This window comes from Quercus suber, unplaced genomic scaffold, assembly GCF_002906115.3.
Source record: "Quercus suber isolate HL8 unplaced genomic scaffold, Cork oak 2.0 scaffold_492, whole genome shotgun sequence".
Classification (NCBI taxonomy): Eukaryota; Viridiplantae; Streptophyta; class Magnoliopsida; order Fagales; family Fagaceae; genus Quercus; species Quercus suber.
In genome coordinates this window covers 538,823-562,324 of record NW_027069941.1, presented here as the reverse complement: position 1 = coordinate 562,324, position 23,502 = coordinate 538,823, and the positions used below count along the sequence as shown (strand labels likewise).

The 23,502-nt window shown below is 36.6% G+C and overlaps 1 protein-coding gene and 1 pseudogene across 4 annotated transcripts; one reads left to right on the top strand and one right to left on the bottom strand.

Annotated features, from left to right (window-relative positions):
• Positions 1–8,911: 8,911 nt before the first annotated feature.
• On the bottom strand, positions 8,912–10,040 carry LOC136063152 (uncharacterized; annotated as a pseudogene).
• A 1,095-nt stretch (positions 10,041–11,135) lies between these two features.
• On the top strand, positions 11,136–23,139 carry LOC112003826 (SPX domain-containing membrane protein At4g22990). 4 transcript variants are annotated; one of them, XM_024036044.2, is made up of 11 exons: positions 11,136–11,556; positions 13,584–13,642; positions 14,937–15,057; positions 15,959–16,270; positions 16,397–16,501; positions 16,697–17,151; positions 17,998–18,299; positions 18,597–18,784; positions 21,012–21,202; positions 21,296–21,429; positions 22,630–23,139. In XM_024036044.2, the coding sequence occupies exons 2-11, from the start codon at positions 13,590–13,592 to the stop codon at positions 22,866–22,868; spliced, it is 2,100 nt and encodes a 699-aa protein (XP_023891812.2). In that variant the 5' UTR covers positions 11,136–11,556; positions 13,584–13,589; the 3' UTR covers positions 22,869–23,139. The 4 variants fall into 4 exon arrangements, with proteins under 4 accessions (XP_023891812.2, XP_065619198.1, XP_065619197.1 ...); XM_065763125.1 differs by lacking the exon at positions 11,136–11,556 and adding an exon at positions 12,493–12,513; XM_065763124.1 differs by lacking the exon at positions 11,136–11,556 and adding an exon at positions 12,500–12,520.
• The last annotated feature ends 363 nt before the right edge of the window (positions 23,140–23,502 follow it).

Here is a 23,502-nt window from a genome sequence, read left to right as displayed (position 1 = left end):
ACACTGTGGTGGTTAAAAGAAGAATGGGAAGTGGCGAGTCTGTGTAGACTTCACTAATTTGAATAAAGTTTGCCCAAAAGACCCCTTCCCCATTCCTAGAATTAACCAGTTGGTGGATGCCACAGCGGGACATCCTTGGAAGAGTTTCTTGGATGCCTTCCAAGGTTACCATCAGATACCTCTATCACTACCTAATCAAGAGAAGATAGCCTTTCGTGCCCTTAATGGGAACTACCATTATCGAGTAATGCCCTTCGGCCTCAAGAATGCAGGATTCACATATTAGAGAATGGTGATGTGAATGTTTGAGTTACAGATTGGGAGGAATGTGGAGGCGTACATTAATGACATTGTAGTAAAGAGTAAGCAGGTAGGAGAGCATTTGGCCGATTTAGGGGAGGCATTCTCAGTTCTAAGAAAGCATAAGTTACACCTGAACACCTTTAGGTGTTCTTTTGGGGTTAGCTCGAGTAAATTTTTAGGCTACATGATTACTCACCATGGGATTAAAGTCAACCCCGAGCAAATTAAGGCTATTAACAATTTACATCCTCCTCGAAATCCAAAGAGGTCCAGAAATTAAGTGGAATGGCAACCGCCTTAAATAGGTTCATCTCTCAGTCTGTGGACAGATGTCGTCCTTTCTTCTAGTTTCTTCACAAGTGGAAGGACTTTCATTGGACAGATGAGTGTATAACAACTTTTCGGGATCTCAAGCAGTATTTATCAAGTCCTCTAATACTATTCAAGCCCGAGAAGGAAGAAGTGTTGTATGCATACCTAGCAATTACAAACTACGCTATTAGTCTCGTCTTGGTAAAAAATGAGGATGGGGTCTAGAGGCCTGTTTACTATATTAGTAAATCCCTACAGGAGGCCGAGACACGTTATCTACCCTTGGAGAGGGCCGTATTGGCTATAGTGCATGCCACGAGGAAGCTTCCCCATTACTTCTAAGCTCACACTGTGGTAGTGCTTACCTAGCTCCCTTTGCAAGCTCTTCTAAGGGAATCAGACTATACAGGCAGAATTGCTAAATGAGGAACTATGCTTGGAGCCTATGATGTCAAATATATGCCTCAGACAGCCATAAAAGGGAAGATTCTAGCAAACTTTGTGGTGGAGTTCACCGAGGGTACAATAGAGAAGGAAGAAAAAGCATTAGAGGTAATGGTCATGTTAGCCATCATTGTTCCCCCTTGGGAGGTTTATACAGATGGAGCATCTAACCGAAAGGGAGTAGGGATAAGGATTGTGCTAATTACTCCTAAGAAGCTGATAATGGAGAAATCGTTACAACTGGATTTCCTAGCTACCAACAACGAGGCCGAGTACGAAACTCTATTAGCAGAAGTAGCTATGGTCAAACAGTTAGGTGGGGATGTGGTGGAGTTGCATTCTGATTCTAGGTTGGTGGTGGGCCAGGTTAATGGAGAGTTTGAAACTCGGGATGAGAGGATGTAGGGATACCTTGCTAAGGTACAACATGCTCAAGCTTAGTTTAAGAGTTTTGTTTTAAAACAAATCCCTAGGGGGCAGAACTCTCATGTAAATTCTTTGGCAATGCTAGCCACTTCTCTGGGGTCAAGTCTATCTCAAGTTGTTATTGTTGAAGATATGGATAACTCTAGTCTCACGAGGGTATCCTTGGTTAGGATGCATAGCCTCCATGTGGGAATGAGCTAGATGGACCCTATAGTAGCCTTTCTGAAGCAGGGATTATTGCCCAAGGACAAGTGTAAGACAGAGAAGATACATAGAAGCGCTTCTTGCTATTGGCTATCTAAAAAGCAGAAGTTATACAAGCGTTCTTATTCAGGACCATATTTGTTGTGCATACACCCAGAGGCAGTAGAGCCTTTGTTGGAAGAGTTATATGAAGGCAAATGTAGGAGTCATACAGGGGGTAGGTCATTGGCGCAAAGGGCCCTCCCCTAAGGATATTGGTGGCTTAGCATGCAAAGAACCTCCTAGGACTATATGAAGAAATGTGACCAATGTTAGAGGTATGCCCCAAATATTCATTAGCCAGGGGGAGTCTTGAATCCATTATCTAGCCCTTGGCCGTTCGCTCAGTGGAGCTTGGATTTGGTGGGACCATTTCCCCGAGTTATAGGAACCGAAGATGGCTCCTCGTCAGCACAAACTACTTTGCCAAGTGGGTGAAAGCTGAGCCACTTGCTAATATTAGGGACATGGATGCTAAGAGGTTCATCTAGAGAAATATTGTCACAAGGTTTGGAGTTCCTCACACACTGATCTCAGATAATGGTTTTCAATTTGACAGTAAAGCCTTCCGAAGATATTGTAAAGAGTTAGGGATTAGAAACAGGTATTCTACGCTTGCCTATCCTTAGGGGAATGGACAGGCCTAGGCCACCAATAAGGTTATAGTGTCTGAGTTGACGAAAAGGTTAGACGACGCCAAAGGAATATGGGTGGATGAACTTCTCCACGTGTTGTGGACCTATCATACCATACCCCAAAAATCAACAAGAAAGACTCATTTTTCAATAACTTATAGGGGAGAGGCAGTAATCCCCCTTGAGTCCAGATTCCCAACTTTGAGAACTGATCGGTTCAATGTTGAAGAGAACAACGGTTTACTCCTAGATAGCCTGGATTTGGCTGAGGAAAAAAGAGAGGTGGCAATTAAACTCATTTTTAGTTTTTACCATAACTGGACCGGATTGGAAGCCAATTCCTGGTTAAACTGGTCGGACCGGCCGGTCCGGTCCAGTTTCTAAAACTATGGTCACAAGCTTAGGGTAAATTAACATTGCATGAAGTATTCTAAGTGTTAAACAGAACATAGCCCTTGTCTGACACCTTGGGTCACAAGCCTAGGGTAAATTAACATTGCATGAAATATTTTAAGTGTTAAATAGAACCTAGTCCTTGTCTGACTCCTCGGGTCACAAGCCTAGGGTAAATTAACATTGCATGAAATATTCTAAGTGTTAAACAGAATCTAGTCCTTGTTTGGCTTCTCGGGTCACAAGTCTGGGGTAAATTAACATTGCGTGAAATATACTAAGTGTTGGGTAGAATTTAAATCTGATGTAGCTCTTAGGGTCACAAGTGGGGATCCAAGTGGTCCTTGCAAAGGTTACTTAAATGGATAGAAAAGTAAAGTGCCTTGGGCACTTCCTCGGGTTTTAGGATTGGTGCCAGTGAGTTTGTTTTGAGATTCCAAGTCCAATTTAAAGTAAGTATTGGTTAATAATTTGCTTAAGTCCCATGAGTTAGTTTACTCATTATGTTATGATTAAGTGGCAGATTGCCATGCTGAGATTGTTATAAAGGAAAGGAAGTAACATAAGGTATAAATTAATGATTGCAAAGTAAACAGTAAAAAAAAAAAAAAATGAGAAAATGAATTAAATGAATTTTAAACTTTTTCATTAGAGTTAAAGAAATTGAGATACAACTGAAAAGGAAAAAGGGGCACTAACTATACTTAAGCCTGTTACAAAATTGACTATGTGTTCCCCAGCCTAAAGCTAAGCTAGGTGGAGGGCTCCTTTTCCTTTGCTCCCTTCTTCTTTTGATCCTTTTCCCTCTTCTTCCTCTTCAGTTGAGACACTTTGACCACTTCTTCTTCTGCCTCTATGTCCAACACATCAGCTGGAGGTGGCAGTTCTTTTTTTTTCTTTGCCCTTGGCCAGAATGGAAGAGGGAATGGAGAAAGGCTAGTTCGAGGAGGAGGGGGGAGCAGGGCTGGGATTTGTTGAGGGGGTGGGGGAGTGGGCACCAAACGCAAGGCTAAGGGGTAGTAGACCTTCTCAGGAGCCTTGAGCTTTGATTCGGTACTAACCCTAGCAGCATTCAGGCCTTGCCCCTACACCTCCAAACAGAAGGCTTGAGCGACATCCTTGAGTTGGGTAGTAAGACTCTCAGCTATCTTAGTCACGCCTACGTCATAGGTTGCCTGCTCGGCCTTGACATCTTAGCCTTCTTGGCTTTAGCTGCTTCTTAGCTTATTTAAGCTCTACCACAGTCAGAGCCATCCAATTCTCAGCCCTTCTCTGGGCCTCTAAGGCTTCAGCAGCCTGTTTTTCAAAACTCTTTAAGGCAAACTTAGCATTCTTCTAAGCCTTCTCCACCTCGGTCAGCTGGGCAAGAGTTTCTTTGAGCCTCTTGTCTGCCTTTGTGTGCGCTTTTTTAGCAGCCTCTAATTTATTCTTTGCCTTTCTCACCAAGTCCAGAGAATGGTCTACCCATTCCTCGGCCATAAAGGTAGCTTGGATGGACTACAAAAAAAAAAAAAAATGTAAGTATCATATTGCACATGAACAAGCTAACATTACAAGTAAATGGGAGTAGTCATGTACCTTGGCGAGATCTTGTTTCAAGACAAGGAAGACCTCATACTTCCTGAAGGACCTCAGCTCCGCCATATCTTCAAGCAGGCATAATGTCTTACCTAGGCATTTTGCCACCAAGCCTGAGCTACCATTTTTAGGGTCCTTTAGGTTGGCATCATCCAGTATTGGATTGCCTAAGCTGAGGGTGAAGATGGGCCTCCAAATGGAGGCCTTCTTTGATTAGTCTCCCCTAACCTCTTTGGAAGTTTCAGTAGTTGTAGACTTCTTCAACTGCCCTTTCTGTTTCGGACTTCTTTAGCTGGGGGTTGCTGGGAGGATTGGGTGACCTCCCCCTTCTCAGCGTCCTTAGAGCCCTTGCTTTCCTGGCCTATTTTTCTTTTCTTGTCTGCAACATCAACGAACAATGCGCGCGTTGCGGCAGGAGTGGGTAGGCGAGGCACCACTGCCATGGTTAGGGAAGAGCCCTCAGCGTGGGCTGTGAGTAAGGTAAGCAAGTCTAGGTTCTTCTCTTTGAAACTTATCCCTTCTGAAGTACGAGCTTGTGATGCGCTAGGAGCATTTTGGTGGTAAAAAACCTCGAAGTCTCTGTCTGTCACTTCTTGCACAGGTTCAAAGGTGGACTCGTTTGCTTCCTCATCCGCAGGTAGGGGTTGTTCTTGGGAGTATAGTATGCGGGTTGTAAGAGGGGATGGAAGCTAAGCATCCTGAGTTCCAACAGGAGGAGGTCTTGCTACTAGAAAGCCTAGAACGGCAACGTCAATCAAATCTAGTCTGGGATCCCCAGCTCTGATTACGTTCTTCAGGCTTTGGAAGCATTTGGTGGAAGGATTGTATCCGAGGATGATGTGAGCAGCTCAAAGTTGACCGTCCTTGTGTAGGAAGATCTCTGACATGAGGATTTGGTTCAAGTCTATGAAGTTCTCCAAATGCTTGGCTAGGGCTATATGGTATTCGTTTGCCAAAGAAAACAGTAAAAGTTGTGAGTTAATAAAGAAAAAATTCTTTTAGATTGATAAAGTTATGTGACATCCTATGTGTATCTACGGTTTTTGGGAACCCTACTTGGTTCCCCTTCGTGGGTGGGACAGTGCAATCTATCGTGCCAGTCTCCCGAGATGATGAGGAGGTCCTCGTCCATACCCTTACTTGAATCAAGTAGGCAAAAGATCAACCTAACGGAGGGGACTTTCCATTTGATGTAATATTTAGTTTTCTCTCTTTTTTGGCAGTTGTATACACAGTTTACATCATGCCAAGTAAGGTTGGTCCCCATTTTCTTATTTAACATATCTACGCACCCGAGGACCCTAAAGACATTTGGGGAGCACTAGGTGGGGGTCAACCTATAGTTTATTAAATAGTCTCTAGTAACCCTTCCCATGGAAAGTTCCATCCCACCTTCAATGAAAGCAATCATAGGAATGACGATGGATTCAGGAGGTCTGTTAAAGACCAGCCATTCACCATTTTAACAGTGTCAAATTTCAACACTGTAGGGAATCCTATATTGTGCCCTAAAGGCAGCCTTAGCATCGGGAGTATCCACTAACTTAGTGTATCTACCCATAGAGTTTTATGGTGTGAAGGATTGAGTTTGTGCAAAAATAGAAACAGGAGAATGAACACACCTACAAGCAAAGGGAAAGAATTCTCCTCGAGAGCTTGCTTCAACTCAAATTGCCAGAATGCGTAAATGAACTTCAGCTAGCCCCAAATTCTCCTTTTATAGGAGTAAAAAGTGGGTGGTAACTTTCTCGCTCATAAATGGGGGAAAAAAGAGACTGTAGGATCTTGATCGATTCATAGAATGTGGGGAGACAAGCAGTCGCTTGACACCATAAATGTGAGATCGTGGACTCCGAAGCATCAGGAGTGTGTTGAAGACAGGTGAAATGACATTATCATGTGGGAATGTGAGTGGCATGTATATAGTCAGCTTGTGTGACTAAAATTTCGCTTTCACCTTAGGGTTATCAGTGAAAGTTTTAGGGGCTATTGTGGGTGCCTGGGGACCGAGGATGAAGTTGAAGAGTTGTGATATTGGTGAGGGATGCCACGAGCCACAGGCCCGAGAAGGAAAGTCATCCAAGGAGAGGAAGGGATGAGTCGTAGGACTCTGAAGCATTCTAGGTGGAAAGAAGGCTATGAAGGGAGTGAATCAGTGATCATAGAGGAAGTTTCTAGTTTGGAATAGCCTATCGTCTCCGCATTAAATGGTGGACAACAGTTTTATCAGCTGCATTGATGAGGAAGTGACCTAATAGTATAAGTCACAGCTAAGCAGGTTCCTTCCGCCATCTTCTTCAGATATAAACAGAGACAAGTGTCATGATAGGAGGTATGTTAGGTAAGGATGGATGGTTGAGATATGAGAGGAGGATAAGTATATGAGAAAGAGGGGGGTTTTATAGGGAAAGGGATCCAAAAAAGAACGTGCCAAGAGATAGAGAAGAAACAAGAAGAATAATATTAATAACTTAAAAAAAGATAATATTAATTAATACATCACACTACATAAAAAGAAAAAGAGGAAGAAGAAGATAATCAGTATAAAACAATGTCAATATACATATATATATATATATATATATATATATAACAATAAGCAAGTGATCACTTGGCACAAACAAGATAAAGTTTATGCATATAATATAAGACATGATATGATTACATATATTTATATTTGCTAATACATATCATGCATATATAGGTCTACATGATTCTAAAAATTAAAAAAAAAAAAAAAAAAAAGGGTCTACATATATAAATACTACTCTTATTAAACACTCCAGATAATTCCAGTTTCAAGATTAACTTTGATGGAGCTCTTTTCAGTCAAGAGAGTCGTGCTGGTATTGGTGTTGTGGTGCGAAATGAGGCGGGTCTAGTCATGGCCTCCCTCTCACAGCAAATTCAATTACCTTCAACTGTTCTATAGGTAGAGACCCTAGCGGGCACGAAATGCTCTAGAATTAGCAATTGAGATAGGAGTAAACAAAGTCATTCTTGAGGGGGGATTATGCAATTCTCATCAACGCTCTTCAATTCAACAGCCATTCCTTGGCTCAATTTGGCCACTTAGCAGAGGATGTAAAGTACCTCACATCCTTTTTCCAAAGTTGTAGTCTTTCTCATGTGCATAGGCATTGTAATGCAGTTGCTTATTCTTTAGCAAGATGAGCAATATTATGTCCTCATTTGTTGGTCTGGATGGAAGATATTCCACCAGACGTTTATAATGTTCTTCAGGCTGATTAGATAGCCTTCTTTAATAAAAAGTCGTGATTTTCTTCTCCAATATATATATGACCTTAGGATACAATCTTACTCAATATCATTAACATTACTATATATTTTAAAAATCTAACCGTTGGATTGCTTGTCCTTAACACTCTTAATACACTTGTTAAATTTTTGTTAATTGGATATNAAAAAAAAAAGGGTCTACATATATAAATACTACTCTTATTAAACACTCCAGATAATTCCAGTTTCAAGATTAACTTTGATAGAGCTCTTTTCAGTCAAGAGAGTCGTGCTGGTATTGGTGTTGTGGTGCGAAATGAGGCGGGTCTAGTCATGGCCTCCCTCTCACAGCAAATTCAATTACCTTCAACTGTTCTATAGGTAGAGACCCTAGCGGGCACGAAATGCTCTAGAATTAGCAATTGAGATAGGAGTAAACAAAGTCATTCTTGAGGGGGGATTATGCAATTCTCATCAACGCTCTTCAATTCAACAGCCATTCCTTGGCTCAATTTGGCCACTTAGCAGAGGATGTAAAGTACCTCACATCCTTTTTCCAAAGTTGTAGTCTTTCTCATGTGCATAGGCATTGTAATGCAGTTGCTTATTCTTTAGCAAGATGAGCAATATTATGTCCTCATTTGTTGGTCTGGATGGAAGATATTCCACCAGACGTTTATAATGTTCTTCAGGCTGATTAGATAGCCTTCTTTAATAAAAAGTCGTGATTTTCTTCTCCAATATATATATGACCTTAGGATACAATCTTACTCAATATCATTAACATTACTATATATTTTAAAAATCTAACCGTTGGATTGCTTGTCCTTAACACTCTTAATACACTTGTTAAATTTTTGTTAATTGGATATTATTTACCATATGATCTATAGACTTATATTTTATGCATAATTTTAAATTGCAAAAACTCGCAATTTAAACAATTTATTGATAACATAGCTATTAATCTTTAATTTTCTAAAAATTTTGCAAGCATAGAAGATATAAGATGAAAATGTAATCAATGGTGGATTTGTCAAAATTCGTCTCCAATAAAATGATATTGAGTAATGTTGTAGTTCTAGGTTACAACAAATTTTGTAGCTAAACTTTGTCATATATATATGGCAAAAATGCAAAACTGACCCTCTAACTTTTAGTTTTTGTCATTTCAATCCTCTAACTTTCAGTTTTGTCATTTCAGTCCTTTAAATTTCAATTTTTGTCAATATAGTATTCTGTTAGGTCTCAGTTATTGCTGCTATTAAGTTCGACCCTTTTTTTCTTTAAATAATTTTTGTAATTAAAAGAAAATAAAAAAAATCTGAAAAAAAAAAAAAGAAAAAAGAAAAGAAAAGAAAGAAAACATTGAAGGTCCCCCCTTCAGTCTTCATCCTCAACCAGATAAACGTTTATTTTTCTCAATCACGCTCGTCGGACTTTCAATCAGATTTGGCACTGCCACCACATCACCTAGGGGATCTGATTGTGATCGTGATCGCTTCCTTCATTCATTCCTCCTCCAACTCCTCCGATTCTCAACCTTCGAAATGCGGTGTCGAGAGTAGAAAACGATGCGGCAGTGGTGAAGTCGTTGAAGGTGGTGGAGGAGCGGAGCAAAGCGTGGATGAGGAGGCTGAGTTGCTTGTTGAGCTTGCAGTTGACGACGTGGAGGTGGCTGTTCTCCTGGCGGAGAGCCTCCACTTCTACGGTTGCCTCACGGAGGCGAGTGAGGTACAGCGAATTCCGGTTCACGATCTCCTGGTGCTCTGTACGGTCTGAGAGTGGTATAGGCGATTGGAGTCGGAGTTGGAGTTGGAGTTGGAGTTAGAGTTGGAGACCGAGTCCGAATTCACTGAGTTGGAGGAGTAGGTCGGAGGAGAGTAGAGAGAGCTGTAAATGACATCGTTTGGATGGAATAGTTGCGACTTGAACGACGAGGCGGACATGGTGTTCGCAGTGATAGTGCTTGACGACAAGTCGGTTTGCATTTTCTTTTTCAGTTCTTGAACTACTACTTTTCCTGCTGATAAGAATCACAGAGAAAATTATTTCCGTTTCATTATTTACAACTTTTGTTATACAAATTGAAAAAAACAAAAAAAAAAAAAAAAAACAGAATAATAAGATTTCTTTGATAAAAAAAAAAAAAAAAAAAAAAAAAACAGAATAATAAGATTTCTTTGAAATTGAAACTTCAGATATAGATCAAAGTGACGAAAACGATGAGGAAAAAGAGATTAAACTTGAATCTTATAGAAAAAAAGCTTACCTGATAGAAGTAACGAATAAGAACTGAGACTCTCTTCTGGTTTTAGAGAGAGAGCTCTATGTTTGGTGGTTGTCTGCTTTAAAGCATAATGCATATATGATGGTGGATTTGAGAGAGAGAGAGAGAGAGAGAGAGAGATTTTTCCATTTTCCGATTTTGATTTCAGCGGAAGAGGAACAACATCGTTCCCCTAACATTTTTGTTTTTTCATTTTCTTTTAATTACGAAATTTATTTAAGAAAAAAAACAAGGCCAAACTTAACAGGAGGAGTAACTGATAACTAACAGAATACTACATTGACAAAACTTGAAACTTAGAGGACTGAAATAACAAAACTCAAAATTAGAGAACTGAAATGATAGAGGCTAAAAATTAGAGAGTCAGTTTTGCATTTTTGCCTATATATATTGAACAGTCCCGACAGAGACAGTGGCAGCTATAGGAATTTTATTTAGGGTGCTCACTAAGAAATTTAAATTACTACAATATTTTTCTTGGTACCATTTTTTAAAGAAAAATGAAATTAGAAATTATTTTTTTTGAACATATTGAACGAACTACAAATTTAATCTTTTTGTTTTATAATAAGTTTTTTGTTAAATAATTTTTTCACTTGTTCTTATTTGGTCTTTTGTTTGGTTTATGTTTGTTGTTATTTGGGCTAATAGTTATTGTTGTTATTTAAGTTTTTTTTTTTTTTAAATGATTAAGAATCATGTTTGGGAGAAAAATTAATTTAGGAGTAATGCTATGTCCATAACATTTTTACAATAAATCTTATGCAAAAAGTTGTTATTGGTGGGTAAAAAAATAATATTAGTATTTGACCCAAATTAAAATCAATAACAGCTTACCATGTTAGATTTGTTTTGAAATTATTGTGAAAATGCTGTGAATGTAGCAGCACTACTCCTATTTTTATTGAACTCAAATTTTTATAATTCTCAAGTTGGAGTCTTCAAAATTTTTATTAGAGTAATTATAATAAGTTAGTTTATTATATAAATTTTTTTGACAAGTGTTTATATACATTTTATTTTTTTGCATGATCACGTGATCTACTGTAGAGCCGCCACTGGACACAGAACTAAACCGAATCTAAATAATGCACTCTCATCATTATCTCTCACAGTCACGCACACTATCATTGTGCTCTCATAATAATTGGATTATTATTATAAACAAAGGGCAATGAAGGTCTAAAAGATAATAATTCCTAAGTTGATTTCGACCCTCATTATTTATCTTTCATTTAGCCCAAATTGCCCACACTTATTCTACAAAATTCCAATTCCATCTCAAACAAATCTAGTACTTGTACCCACTTTATAAAAGAAACACCTCTCAAAATCTCAATCCCTTTTATATTTAAGGTATCAGTATATATTATATATATTCAGATATTCTCATTCTAGCAAACAAACGCAGCTGTTCTGCTCTCTCTGAATCCCGAATCTCCATTTCTTAACAAAATGTTTCCGAAATTCGCGTCGAGATCGAGAGTTGCTTCGTAAAACAGTTTCCATTTGGTTTCCAATAAGAATTTGCTTCCTCCATTGTTTACGTCTTGCTGCTAGCTTGTTGTTGCTATAGCTGTGTTCGTTGATGGTCATCCATATATAACCAAAAACAAAAACAAACAAACTTTGCGTTTCGTTTCGTGTGCTCAGACTCGTAGCGTTATAGCGAGATTTCCGAAATTCACATCGGTAATGCATTTTCTATGAACGAATTATTACTATTATTATTATTATTATTATTTTGTATTTGTTTTCTTTGAATTCGTGCTCCGTTTGGCAACTTAGAAAAAGAAAACGAGACTCGAATTTCGAAATTCTCGCCTCTCAGGTTTTTAAGTTATAGGAAACCTATCAAAGGAGACTATATTATTAGTTAAGAAACTAGTTTTCGTTTTTCTTTTTCTCGGCAGCCAAACAGAGCAGGAACGAAAACTTCACTGCAGTTCAAATTTTCAATTTGAGCATAATATTTAGCTTACTGGTATATTGTACAGAATAATATATACTATATTCACAGCGGTGAAGATTTTAATTTAATTTAATTAAATTTTTTTTTTCTTAATGAGTATAGTTTGTGAATCTGAAATAGCCGATTATGTGATACTAGAATTTGACTTATTTGGATTTGTTTGATATGGACTTGGTCAAATTCGGTGGTTTTTGCGAGATAATGGTGAACATGTTCACCGAATTAGATTAAGCTGACTAGTCAATATGCTAATTTGATTAGCAACCACAGCTCTAATGATTGATGGCTTATCATAAATTTAGGAATTTGTGGCTTTACATAGACTTTGTGTAAGGCTTGATAAGTTTGACTGATAAGCCAATAAGCTGTTCAGTTGAATAAGAACAGTACTGAAGTTTGTTTAAATTAATTGTTTGGGAGAAAGGAAATTTAAACAAGCTATCCTTTTCAGCTGGATTTAGTTGGATTCATATCATGATTGATGCGGCAATTACATGCCCAATTTATGGCCTAATGATAGTTTTTCAGTATTTGACTGTTACGGAAAAGTGACGGGTTTTGTTTTGAGTTGGGATTGGGAGTTGAGAAGTCTAGTGTTGCAGCTAGCTAAGATTAATTTTCAAGGGCAGGATTCTCATGTTTATCCTTTTATTTGAAAGAATAGTTTAAAAAAAAAGGTCAGATGTAAGTCTTCTTTACTATCTAGGAATTGGGTTTTATGTAAGGTGTTCGATGTTGTTAATTGTGCTCGTCTGGCTCTATAAGAAAGTGGATGTATTTTTTCAATCTGTCTGAAATGCTATATTGCGTGAGAGGATTTGGTGTATATCTAGTTCTACAACTTGTCTAACCTCCGATTGTTAGGACATAAGGGAGTTTGTTTATCTGTAGAATGGACTAGTTATCTTATTCTATCGCATGAGATAATTGAAATTTCTACATAATACATTTTTCCCAAGATGAATGCTTCGCTTTAGGAGCATTTTAAGTTGGGAATTCTAGTAAACCAAGTAGTATTTATATCTTCATTTGTCAGGTATTCCATTTAGTTACATGTCTCAAAGTGAACATGTAGTTGTGTCTGATAGATTTACTTCATTTTAAAGGCTCTATGTAATAGCATACATGTATGTACTAATCAATTTTACTTCTTTGCAAAATAAAAGATATTGCCAATTATTCATTAGAAAAAAAAAGGTATGGTTCTGTCATGTGTCTGACAGATTTACTAAATTTTAAGTCTTCCATGTAAAATAGCATACATGTATGTACTAATTGATTATACTTCTTTTCAATACAAAAGATATTGGCCTATTAGTCATTAGGAAAAGAAGAAGAAGAGATGTTGTGCTGTTTAATCTGTGAAATGAGGAGACCACATTTTGCCCTCAAGCACAAAATGTTATTCAATCGTAGCTGTCAGGTTTTGTGTATGACTGTCTGGCACTACCTCTGACACAGTAAAAGGTCTACAACAGCACTGAAGTTGTCATAGATTTTGAATCTTTAAATAATTTTATTCCTAAGAGCTGAATTTTAGGCTAGCAGAAACGTGGTGGTTCTATGCAAAGTTTTATGGCAACATAATGCACAAATTATATCTGTTATCGTTTTCTTTTCTCATTATCCTTTAATGCTGGAACAGCTACCGGTATCATTGTACCCAGGAAATGCAAACTTCTGTTGTATATGTTTCTGTGGACTTCTAATCATCTTCTCACATCAGTATATATAATTTTATTTGTAGTGAAATATGGTTGCCTTCGGGAAGAAGTTGAAGGAAAGACAAATTATAGAATGGCAAGGGTATGTTGAAATGTATATATATATAATTTTTTGCATTGCTTAGAATTTAATTCATCCTGATTTCTTCAAGAAAGCTTTCTCTTAAAAATTAGAAAAGAGAAAATGTATACAATGAATTTTGGATACATCATTGTGCTATCTACTTATGAATAAGTCATGGTGATAAGATAGTAAATTGTGCATCTTGTCCAATGGCCATTTTAACTCAAATGAGTTGATTTTTTGTCAATCTATTGCTATGATTTTAAAGCTTAGAGATTTTTAAGGGAGGCATGTAAACCTATTGATAGCAAAAAGAGAAAAAGGCATGAATCCAACTGTTTCAACCAAGATACTAACCCCAAGGTCACACTGCAGATCTACATGTCCACAGCATGCCCTCAGCCCTCACTTACTCCTGACAACTACTTACATATATTTTCCAATAGAAACCTTATCTCATTACTGATTGATAAACTCTCTATTGTTCTGTTGATCTGTTCTCTCCAGGAGTGGTTTCCTTTTTGGGCCATCTTAAAATATATGGGAGTTTTAAACAGTGAAATTATTTATCCATTTAACTTCCTATATTATCCTTACATTTGAAGCCACCACCTTTAAAATTTGAATCATCCTTTCTTCAAACAAAAATGCCTCTTCTTGGCCACCTAAGGGCATTTTTAGAATTTTTTTTATGTTTACATGCCATTTGCAATCACCCTGTCTATTTTGGGATGGAGGGAATATATGAAAGTGGCTGAAACAATTTCTTGATCCTTCCATTACCTCTGAAAGTGGCAGGTGGCAGCAACCTATCCCACAGTATTTAACCAGACCTTGATCTAAACCTGCAAAACACAGCTTTGTGTAGTCTCTTTGTGTAGTCCATTGCCTAACTCCATTTGTAAATTGCTGCACAATTAATCATTCATTCCAAAATTTAGTTACTCTCCACAAAACACACAAAACCTGCTGAAATGATACCTTCATAATTAAAGCTCTTAGGGGGTGCAATCTTTCTGTAGAAATAGCTAATAATATTTGACAAAAAGCCTGTTTTGCTAAATATGGTAGCTTGTATGTGACTTCTTTAAAGATTCTTGTCAATCTTTTTGTTTGAAGGCAACCAAAACAAAGAAGTTGCACTGACATGACGTTACATATTTCTCCAACTTAGTGTAGGCACACATATAAACAATACACTAATACAAAGTTGAGTGTTCCAACCTGTTGCTAAATATTAAATTGGACAACACATTCATTTCATTGTAATTAGGATCCTGCTGTAGATACTCATAATTATTATTTCTTTCAGATATTACATCAACTATAAACTGATGAAGAAAAAAGTAAACCAATATGCTCAACAAATTGAAGTTGGGACACAAGATCGCAAGCATGTTCTCAAGGATTTCTCAAGAATGTTGGATAATCAGGTATGTTGTGTGCATATTTTTATCTGTGTCTTGTCTATATCTCTGTCATTCACAATTTGGTTATTGAATCACACGTGTTGTGTCAAATTGAGTGCACATTGAAGTTTCAACATATCATATATACTGAAAATGTTTATAGGTTCATTAACTCTAGATGAATTCTTGGCAGATGGGTTTGTGGATCATGCATCCACCTTGTCATTATGCTTGTTTAAGCAATCCGTTGAACTGTTGAACATTGATTATCATGAGCATTTTTTATAGTTAAGTTGTAGTAGGTTTTCTAATGGAATCAACGTCTTAAAATGAACCTCATTACCTTTTTGGAAGTGATGTTGGAAGATCTGTCAGGCTTTAAGATAAGTGAGGAAACATGTGATGTTCTGGTAAATAAAATGGAAGTTCTGTCATGCCTCTTAGACATGCAATGAACCGTGTGATGTCCATAAGAAGCTACCCTTACATAGGATCAAACTTGAGAAATGTATTTGTTGATGGTTGTGTTTCACTTTTGTATCTTTCTTACTGTCTTGGTGACAATGCAAGATATGTTCAAACTATGTAAGTGCTGTAAGTTGCACGGGCTCTTGTGCTGATGTATACCTACATATCTGTACATATACATGTATAAATTCACGAGTGTGTGTGTCTGTCATTGTATTGTTTGCCTAATATATATTTCCAAGAGCCTTGTAGCTCAATTGGTTGGCACCTCTTGGTGTGTGTTCATGACATCCAGGGTTCAAATCCCCCCTCCTCCCTTGAAACTATTGAATTAAAAAAATAAATTGAAGCAGGAACTTCTTGCATGTGCAGCCATCATGGATGTTTTAACTTCTGCTGTTCTTTACTTGAGGTTGGCCATGAAATGTTTCTACTTAATTTCTTCTTAATATTTCAGATTGAGAAGATTGTCCTTTTTCTGTTGGAGCAACAAGGGCTACTTGCAAGCAGGCTAGCTAAACTTGATGAACAGCATGATGCCCTTCAGCAACAGCCCGAAATATCCCAAATATGTGAATTACGACAAGCTTATAGAGCAGTGGGACAAGATCTTTTAAAGCTTCTCTTTTTTGTTGAGGTAAATGCTATTGGTCTGCGTAAGATACTGAAGAAGTTTGATAAACGCTTTGGTTATAGATTCACTAATTACTATGTCAAGACTCGTGCAAATCATCCGTACTCCCAGTTGCAGCAAGTGTTTAAGCATGTGGTAATGTGTTGATATTCTTTTCCTGTTTCCTCTTTTTATTTTTTGGTTAACCTTCCTATTTGAACATTTAAACACTTCAAAAATACTTCTAAAAACTATCTTTCCCTGGATGAATGGAACTTGCAGGGAATAGGGGCTGTTGTGGGAGCCATATCACGTAATCTTCATGAACTTCAGGACTGTCAGGGAAGCTACTTATCAATATATGATCAGCCCGCTCTTCCCCTCGAGGTTCTGTTACGTATACTAAATGCAACCTGTTCAAGTTTTCATGGTTTTTTTTTTCTGTCTCCATGTTTTCTTACTCCCTGCTTGTTTATATATATATATATATATTACTTAATGAGTTGTAGTTATACATTTTTGGTTGGAAAGCAGCCATTAGGCTGGTGATATACTATGGTATTTACTAGTTTTCATCTGCAGGATCCTGTCATTGATTCAATAAAAGCAGCTGTGGACAGGTTAACCCACTCAACAAATTTCCTCAACTTTTTGGCACAACATGCACTAATTATGCAAGAAGAGTTCCCTACTCCTGTTGAGGAACAAGTTGATGATCAGAACTACCATTTTATGTCGCTTCTTTTGAACTTAGTGAACACATTTCTTTATATGGTCAATACATATATTGTTGTCCCTACAGCAGATGACTACTCCTTGAGCCTTGGAGCTGCAGCAACAGTTTGTGGTATTGTAATTGGGGCAATGGCTGTTGCGCAGGTGTTTTCCTCAGTCTATTTTAGTGCATGGTCAAATAAAACATACTTCAGACCTCTTGTATTTAGCAGTGTAGCTCTTTTTGTGGGAAACATCTTGTACGCATTGGCTTATGATTTTAATTCAATAGCAGTTCTCCTAATTGGGCGTCTTTTTTGTGGGTAAGTAGTCTTGCTTTTCCTCTGGACTCATTACTTGGTAGGAATAACTTCAAGCATGTGATATTTTGCATTTTATTGAGAGACTATGTGGATCTGCACATGCTTTGCATGAGTGCAACATTCTAGTAAGGGAATAGCATTCTTATTTACTTTATTGCAATATGAAAGATCAAATTTAAATATTATAACTCAGCATAACTGCAAAAAATTAATTTATATACATATGCACGCATGCATGCATGCACACACGCACAGAGGAGGCATTCAAATATTTTTATCAGTTATTTTCAAATTAGATTAGGTCATATATTTGCACAGGCATACACACACGTGCATATATTTCAAGGAGAATTTTAATTGGTGTCAGGCTTGGAGCCTGAACTGAACTCAGTACCCAAATTATGGGTTATAGAAAATGCATGATAGGGCCTAATTCTTTCAAATTAAGAAGGCAGCATGAAGCTGGTCAGATAGCAAGTGAAAATTCTCATTTCACCAAACTGTTTTGCTATACTCAGGCTTTTATTTGGTATTAAAATACAAGCAATAAGATTGGTTTCTGCCCTGTTATTGAGGCCACCATATTATTTTATTGTCTGGTCGGAGAAAAAAAAAAATTAGAAAACCATTTATTGGTTCTAGAATTGACAAGAAACTCATTTTTGTACACTGCAGTGCAGCATTAGATCTTAAATTATGATTAGAGGACTCAGATTGAACTGAAAACTAGAAATAGTGTAAGGTGGTAAGATTTATAGATTATGATTAGAGCTTAAATTATGGTTAGATGACTCTTATTTATACCTCATGATATGTGTTGACATAGTCACTCTTCTCAAATTGCAGACTTGGTTCTGCTAGAGCTGTTAACCGGAGGTATATCAGTGATTGTGTACCACAAAAAATCCGCATGCAGGCATCAGCAGGTTTTGTTAGTGCTAGTGCTCTTGGAATGGCTTGTGGTCCTGCTCTAGCTGGTTTGCTTCAAACTAATTTTAAGATCTACAAGCTTACATTCAATCAGAACACTTTGCCTGGCTGGGTTATGGCTGTTGCTTGGCTTGTGTACTTAATTTGGTTGTGGATCTCATTTAAAGAACCTTCTCGTGAAATTGAGGAGAATCATATACCACAGGAATCTAATGCTGGTATGTTGATTTAGATGGTAATGCTTTTTGGTTGTTATCTTGCACATGTGATTCTGTCTGTGTTAGATCATTTGGAGGCTGTAAATTGAACTATTGAAGCATTAACCCTTTAATGTGAACATAGTTATCTAATATTTACTCTTAAAATTGTTTTATTATTCTATAAACTTCTCATTCTGGTGGTTTACATGATCATTTATTACGTGTTAATAAAATAAAAAAAATAAAAAATTCTCATTTCACAATAATGTTCTCTCTTCAATATGCTTACTTCTGATGGTGGATCTTGAATGACAGTGGTGGTAGAGAATGATGCACTTGAGAATGGACTTAAACAGCCATTGCTTATTAGTTCTTCAGAAGACAAGCAACAAGATGAAGATGGTGAGCAAGAATGTGATGAAAGTGAAGAAGCTTCTGAGGACTCTCACCGACCAGCAACTTCAATTCAATCAGCATATAGACTACTTACACCCTCCATAAAGGTATGTGATTGACCCAGAATTTTATATTAGTTTCGTAAAATTGATAATTATATCTTTGATGTCATCATTGACATCAAAAATTAGTTTAGCATAATGACATAACATGGTTTTGTTGTTCTGTCCTTCATATATATATATATATATAATGCAAGGAGCACCAAAATTATTTCAGAATTTAATTTTTGAATATTGAACTAGTTTTCTTTTTTAAATTTGAATTTGGAATTTGATCTTTGTTGTGATTTGTACTTTTATGGGATTTAGTTGTGGTATGATTAGAACTTTCCATATTAATGTAATCTTGGCACCTACATTTGATGGTTGTCTAGACCCATGGACCCTCATCACTTGGTTAAGTAAGATGAATCAATTCTTTGATCAAGTTGATTTAATATATATAAAAAAGGCTAGGTTTGCCAAGATGAAACTAATAGGTGAGCTAGGGACTACTGGAAGGATATTGAAAAACTTGGCTTTAAGAAGGACAAGCCTCCCATAACCAACTGGCAAGAAGTGAAAGAAAAACTCAAAGAGAAATATATTACTTCATCCTATCAAAAAAGAAAGAGATTTGTCCAAATATTATCATGGTAACTTTTTCGATCAAAGAAACAATCTAAGTTAGTGAGATAGACCCGCTACTGGTTATGTGGCACAATTTGAAGAAGATGAGATGAGTGCTCAAACACTTTCTAGTCCTAAGTTAATCCCAGTAACATTGGAAGACATACTGAAGGCCCTCCAAGACACAGTCCAAGAAAGCACTAGGTATAAAAGCCCAACTAAGCAAAATAATGGCCTCCACCCAATAATATTGAGGCACCACAAATTTGTGATGAAAAAGAAATAAAAGTGCCACAGATGTACAGTTAGTACCACCTAAACCATGTGTAGTAGATCCAATTCAACCTATTGAAGAATCACGACTTGATGAGGGAAACGTTCAGCAAGTGAGTGAATATTTAGAGGATTCATATGACATGAAATTTGAGTTTGATGCCAACAATACTAATCAACCCTCCATGATCGACGAAGTAGAGAAGCTTGATTTGATGTTGCTCCCTATTGAACAAGAGAGGTTTGTATCATTTATTCCATCCATTGATTTTATCATTCCAGAAGCAATTAAAATGGTGGAACAAAACGCTTATTTGTTCTCAATGTAGCCAGATGTGCTTCAAGAGTTATTGCAATTATCAAGTACAAAATTTCTTATCCTTGAGCTTCAAAACCTGATGTTGAGTTTTCTCCAACCAGGGAAGTATGATGCAAGGAGCACCAGAATTATTTTGGAATTTATTTTTCAGTTTTAAATTAGTTTTCTTTTTGAATTTGGTCTTTATTGTGATTTAGGATTTTATGGGATTTAATTGTAGCATGATTAGAACTTTCCATATTGATGTAATCCTGGAAGTCCTATTAAAATAGTGGCCTTTGTGATCGTGAAGAACAATTTGAATTAGAAATTTTTTTTGATAGGTGAATGTTTTCTGGTTTGGTGTTGATGCCAAGCACCCTTAGGTGGTAATGCCTAAGGTTTTCAGGAAATTTCTAGGTGGTGAAGCTTAGGGTTTGTCGTGCTTTATCTACTGTTACCTTTATCTCTTTTCTTCTACCCTGTCCTGCATCATAGCACCTTCACTTTTCTTCCTTTTTTGTTGAAATTGAAAAAATAAAATAAAAAATATTTTTAAGTTTGACCTGCCAATATATGTGCTTTTTAAATTTATACTACTTTGCTGATACATATTATGTTTATGGATTTATGAACTTAATTTGCTTAGAATCAAATATTGCAAATTCACTTAGTCATTACAATGAAGCTAGAAGTCCAGATTTTACGTGAAATATAATAAGAAGGTGAATAAGTATATTTGCTTCTATATTAAAACCTGGTACAATTTTTTCCCCGCTACATTAAAAAGGGGATTAACAGATAGTTTAGATACATTTTCCAATCAGATTGCACATTGTGCATCAGAAACTTCTGTCCCTAATTCAGCTTGTCTAGTGGAACCTCACTATTGACCTGCTGATGATTAAAATATCAAAACCCAGTCCAACTATCTTCTGGTTAATGTCATGTTTTTTATTAGTACAAGCCAATGGACAGACTCTATAATCATTGAGAACCTTATCTTCTTCTCAATAGCAATTCTCTGACATTAATTTTTGGTTAGAGCTGAGTTTCTACACATTCTCTAATTGAATCTCTATGGTTCATCAGGTTCAGTTGTTGATATATTTCATGCTCAAATACGTAATGGAGATTTTACTCTCAGAATCTAGTGTCATTACCACATACTACTTTAAGTGGTCTACAGGCACGGTGGCAATTTTTCTTGCTTCCCTTGGCCTCACAGTTCTTCCAGTAAACATTGTTGTTGGAAACTACATAAGCAACATGTTTGAAGACAGGTAATTATTAACATTAAATTAATTTTTATCTAAAGTTCTGGATATGTTTTCCAGAAACTGCCAATGCATTAATTTTCATTGATCTGATTGCAGGCAAATTTTATTGGCATCTGAAATTATGGTTTGCATAGGCATACTCCTGAGTTTCCATATAATAGTTCCATATTCTGTGCCTCAGTATGTCTGCTCAGGACTCATCTTGTTTGTTTCTGCTGAAGTACTTGAAGGTGAGATATTGTTTGGTTAAATTATTTTGTTATTTGAGATAATGAATATTATGTATGAAAGAGTATAATTGCACGTGATGAATATCCAAATTCCAATTGAAATGAAAATTTTAATTATGCGTTTTAGGACAAGTAAAGGAAGTGGTGGCTCCTCAAGAAGTGTTTTTTTTTTTTTTTTTTTTTTTTTTTTTTGAAGAAAAAGAGGCTGGAGTCCAAATTGCAGGGTTATTATCATTTTGGCTTTTTAAGTTTTGATATTGTCAATTTCATCCTCAAACTTTGTTTTTTTTCTCTCTCTCTCTCTCTCTCTCTCATTGAAGCATCCAACCACCACTACTGTAGCTAGGTGACCCACACATTTCACCCTAACCTCAAGCAACCAGCAGCACGGTGAGTTGCTTGGCATTCTTGCGTCCACAATGGTCTGTGGGCAAGGAACCCATTCCTATGCCTATGTCAAAGTCAACCATGGTCGACTCCCATATCCAATGTCCTACGTCACCAATGCCAGCCTCCTTGACCACTATCCACTCACTCCCCACATCCTCCAAAACCACTTCAACCGCCCTCTCCACCAGTTGTCTCTATATTTAACATTGTTGCCGACCTTTTAAGTTACGGACATCCAATTTGGTGCTTTTATCTATCTGTAAATGGTTTGCTATATTTATTATCTGCCAACCATAAGTTTAGAATACTCAAACCACAAACACCAAATTATATGTAACTTAAAGGTATTAACATAATATGAAAACCATCTTAATTGAATCTGGATTTTGGCACAATATAAATAGTATCCATTATCTTTATGATATTCCACTACCTTTCATGAATGAATTCAGGCTAAAATATTTTCAGTTTATAGATTAATACAAGCCTGGACAGGGGCTTCTTCAATTGTGATTCTTTAAAGTTAAATTTTCTCCATTTTCAAGATAAAAAAGCATTATGACTTATTGGTCTCATGTTTAGTAAATGTATCATTTCTCAGTACCTCATAATTATAAAAAAAAAAAATTGTACATTTACCAGCTCCAAAACTTGTGGTGCATTCCCAACAACAGTTTGGTATAGACTTTAAAAATCTTGTATTGATTTGCCAAGTACCAGAATATACTCTCTATGAATATTTGAATTTTTTGCCAAGTTCTTAGGATCCTGAAAATAATATGTTATAATTTTCCTCAATCATTGGTCCAGGTATCAACTTGGCACTCCTCTCTCGGGTCATGTCATCCCGGCTTTCCCGTGGAACCTATAACGGTGGACTACTTTCAACAGAAGCTGGGACAATTGCACGAGTGATTGCAGATGGCACGATAACCTTGGCGGGGTACTTGGGCCAGAGTAGACTCTTGAATATCACCCTACTTCCTTCACTCTTCATTTGCATATCCTCAATTGTTGCCACCTGCTTTACCTACAACTCTCTCTATTGATTAGTAACTTTTTGATTCAATGCAATGCCCGTCGCCTTAAATCTCTATTTCTTCATTATTTGTATCTCTTGTATCATTATTGTTGTATATTAAAAGAAAACAAGCTCATTGACTTCTTCTACAATTTGGACTTTAATAATTGACTAGTCCTCTGCTATGGAGGCCCCGAAAGTTGCAAGTCTAGAGAATTCCTATCTTTGCACGCGGTTAAACTACGAAATTATAAAGACCTTTGGGCTGAATTATGGAAAATTGTGAGTGTTTCCTTTAAGTTTAATTGCACATTTACTCTTCAACCTTTGTCCCATATTTTAAAAGACAAAATTTGACTACAAAATTAGTTGTAATTTTAGACTATAACCTTACTCAATATCTTTTTATTTGAGGTAAATTTAGACAAATCGATCATTGGATTACATTTTCTTCTTACACTCCATGCTTGCAAAATTTCTAGAAAATTAAAGATCAATAATTATGTTATCATTGTTTATATTGCCATTTTTTATAGTTTAAAATTATGCATAAAATATAATCTTATAGATTATATGGTAAACAATATCTAATTAATACAAAATTTGATATGTATATTAAAAGCGTAAAGAACATGTAATCCAACAGTTAGATTTTCGCGAAT

Bases quoted from the DNA above. Each gene is read 5' to 3' on its own strand.
- LOC112003826 (XM_024036044.2), top strand. From the start codon at position 13,590: ATGGTTGCCTTCGGGAAGAAGTTGAAGGAAAGACAAATTATAGAATGG. The intron at 13,643-14,936 runs GTATGTTGAAAT...TATTTCTTTCAG, and splicing joins CAAATTATAGAATGGCAAGG to ATATTACATCAACTATAAAC. The intron at 18,785-21,011 runs GTATGTGATTGA...ATGGTTCATCAG, and splicing joins TACTTACACCCTCCATAAAG to GTTCAGTTGTTGATATATTT.